Here is a 2,943-nt window from a genome sequence, read left to right on the forward strand (position 1 = left end):
GAATAATAATGATATATATAATATAAAAAACACGGAATGCTGAAACGATTATTTAAATCATATAATAATAAATATAATAAGAATAATGATATATAATAACATGGATTGCACATGGAATGATTTATAAGTATTTTATAGTAATATAATGATTAGTTTTTAACAGACTTTTTATTTTTTCTAGTTAATTTTTTTATAGATTTTACAGTCAACTGTGGCGGCCAGTCATATTTTTCACACATCGATTTATAAATTGGTTTTAACGCCACCCTCCTTCCGTACGATTCGTCCATTTTATTATAAGTAAACGTGTACAATTCTTTTAAATTATTCACGCGCGGAGTCATTTCTTTAAACATTTGACCGCGTTCATCGAACAATAACGGAGCCTTGTAATGACAGTCGATCCGAGTTATTAAAAATTTTTGTAAATATTTTAAATCTACAAAGCCGTCGTGCAACATATTTTTAATTTTATCTACACACACGACACACGCGCTAACCATATAAGCCTTGTTGATTTTTATGTTTAAAGTACCGCTTTTGGGAATATCGCATAAATTACATCCGCGTTTGTTTCGGTCTCTACGATTCAACGACGCGTTTGATACCAAACCAAACGTCTGTACGCCGTCGATGGTTTTAAATAGTTCGCCTGCGTTGAGCATATATTTATTTAAATTTGTTATTATCGACCGACGTTTTGCGACTTTCGACGACGACGACGTAGATTTTGACTTTTTATTGTCTGGAGAACAGCTCGTGATCAGTTTACGTTTTTTCGGTTTTATAAACGACGTCCTGTTAATGTATTTAACAACATCACCCGGAATTATACCAGCATCAAACAAAATTTCACTGTATTCCCCGCATATTATAGATCTCTCGATGTCCATACGCTTCTTTTTGATATCACCAACAATTTTCTTTTTATCTATTTTGTGTTCGGTTTCGTACAACGATTCGTTAATTTTCCGTATTTCGGATTCCAAGACATTCAATCGAGATTTCATGTTCTCATAATCTTCTATATATATAAAAATGTATTAAATATTTTTTTATAAGTAATAATATACGTTTTTAAATTACCATTGGTATCATTTCTCCATTCTGCCTTTGCACCAAATGTTCCGTTAATTGTGGTATTGCGTATAATTTGAGCTGACTTATGAAATTGAGATCGCGTTTAGGTAAAGTTGAGATAATATGCTGGTTTTGGAGATTTGATATAAACCTGTTCATTTCATCCGCTCTCGGCGGTGATTTCACTGTAGTCAATTTCTGATCGATATAATTAACAAACATTTTTAATTGTTTTAAAATAATAGGTCGCATGATTGTAGACTTTCGTGCGACTGTCTCAAAAATCGGCCATTCTAAATTCTGTAGATCTAGTAGATCTCCGCGATTTAAAAGTACTCTGCAGCCGTCTTGAGTTTTAGATTCCATTACCAACACATTTTCTCCACAATAGACCATGCTTGATAATTTAAAAATATCGGTTTCTAGAAATACGATTCGTTTATATTTCGCAGTCTGGTCTAATATAAACGACAATATGTGACCCATCAGTGAAAATACGCTCCGTAAAAACTCTGGCGTAATATTAACATACCGGGATGATGTTATTACATGAATGGAGACATTGAACTTGTTTGCTGGGTCAATACCGATGTGCACGAACTTGCGGGTGTTGAAGTGTATAGTATAGCTGGTGGAATCGATGAGATATGCGGGTGGTGTCGGCGGTACATATTTAAAAGTCTTGTTGTATAAATCCGCGTTGTCTGCTATTGAACCGGCCATTATAACACTCTTTATAATAAAAATAACTTTTTAAAATAAGAAACACTGGAAATATTCGTAGACGGAGCGAATGTGTAGTATGTCTAATATAGTAAAGGACTGGAAACGTACTGACTGACCGTTAACTCTTGTAAGATAAGGCGTCTTTCGATTTGAGGCATTATTTGGTGGGAGAGACATTATTAAGTAGGGATAAATCCCTCAATAAGAATATATGAGAAATCGAATAACATCACCTTCCATAGAACATGATGGTGTTTAACATTTAAGGCTTAAGGACATAAACGGGTTCCTATACAATTGTATACAATATGTGTTTCATTGCACATACAGGGCCCGGATTTTTATGCAACATTTTTTGTTAAATATGCACATATATATGCACTCAAAAATTCAAAAATATGCAAATAATATGCAAAAAAATTTATTGTTTAAAAATACAAAATTTAAAAAAAAATTAAAAAATATAGTATTAAGTGAAAAAAAATACAATTTAAATATAATTTTTTAAAATTTGTATAAAGCATAAAAAGTTGTATTAATTATTGAAAGAATACCAACATGATGAAACAAAATGTGCTTTTAAATTATCAAATTGAAAACTTCTACGATTGTCGCGTAGCATTACCTTGTATTTCGAAAAACTTCTTTCCACATCTGCTGACACAATTGGTGCGTATTTGAAACAAGAAATATCTTCTGGTGACAACTCTGCAAGGTCTTCATTGTCGTTTCTTATTTCTCCACTTATAATTTCAGAAATTTTTTTTTATTTGTGATAATCCGGGATTTTTTGATAATACTTCCGATAACTTAACTTTAGCAAATTCAATACCTCGTCCTCCTTCACTCAATTTATTTTCTACATTTTGAACCAATTCTAGACTTTTTCCAAGATTGACACCCGATTTTTCTAGACACGTAATAGTGTCTGTTATGCATTGGAAATTTGATAGAATTATCGAAAGTTCATTTTTGATCGAGTTATCATTAAATAATTGTTGTGCATTTTGAATAGACTTTGCATCATTTGGGTTAAATGTTTCGATAACTTCTTTGACTTTGTCAAAGTTTTTACCATAATAAAACGCTGCATCAAGCCACGTTCCCCATCGGGTAACAATAGGTTGTGGGGGTAAA

General features: G+C 32.2%; 1 protein-coding gene across 1 annotated transcript; it reads right to left on the reverse strand.

The window, feature by feature from the left end:
• Positions 1–1,077: 1,077 nt before the first annotated feature.
• On the reverse strand, positions 1,078–1,830 carry LOC132924910 (uncharacterized). The gene has a single exon (XM_060989350.1). The coding sequence runs from the start codon at positions 1,801–1,803 to the stop codon at positions 1,078–1,080; it is 726 nt and encodes a 241-aa protein (XP_060845333.1). The 5' UTR covers positions 1,804–1,830.
• Between the last annotated feature and the right edge of the window lie 1,113 nt (positions 1,831–2,943).

Source organism: Rhopalosiphum padi, chromosome 3 (genome assembly GCF_020882245.1).
Source record: "Rhopalosiphum padi isolate XX-2018 chromosome 3, ASM2088224v1, whole genome shotgun sequence".
Classification (NCBI taxonomy): Eukaryota; Metazoa; Arthropoda; class Insecta; order Hemiptera; family Aphididae; genus Rhopalosiphum; species Rhopalosiphum padi.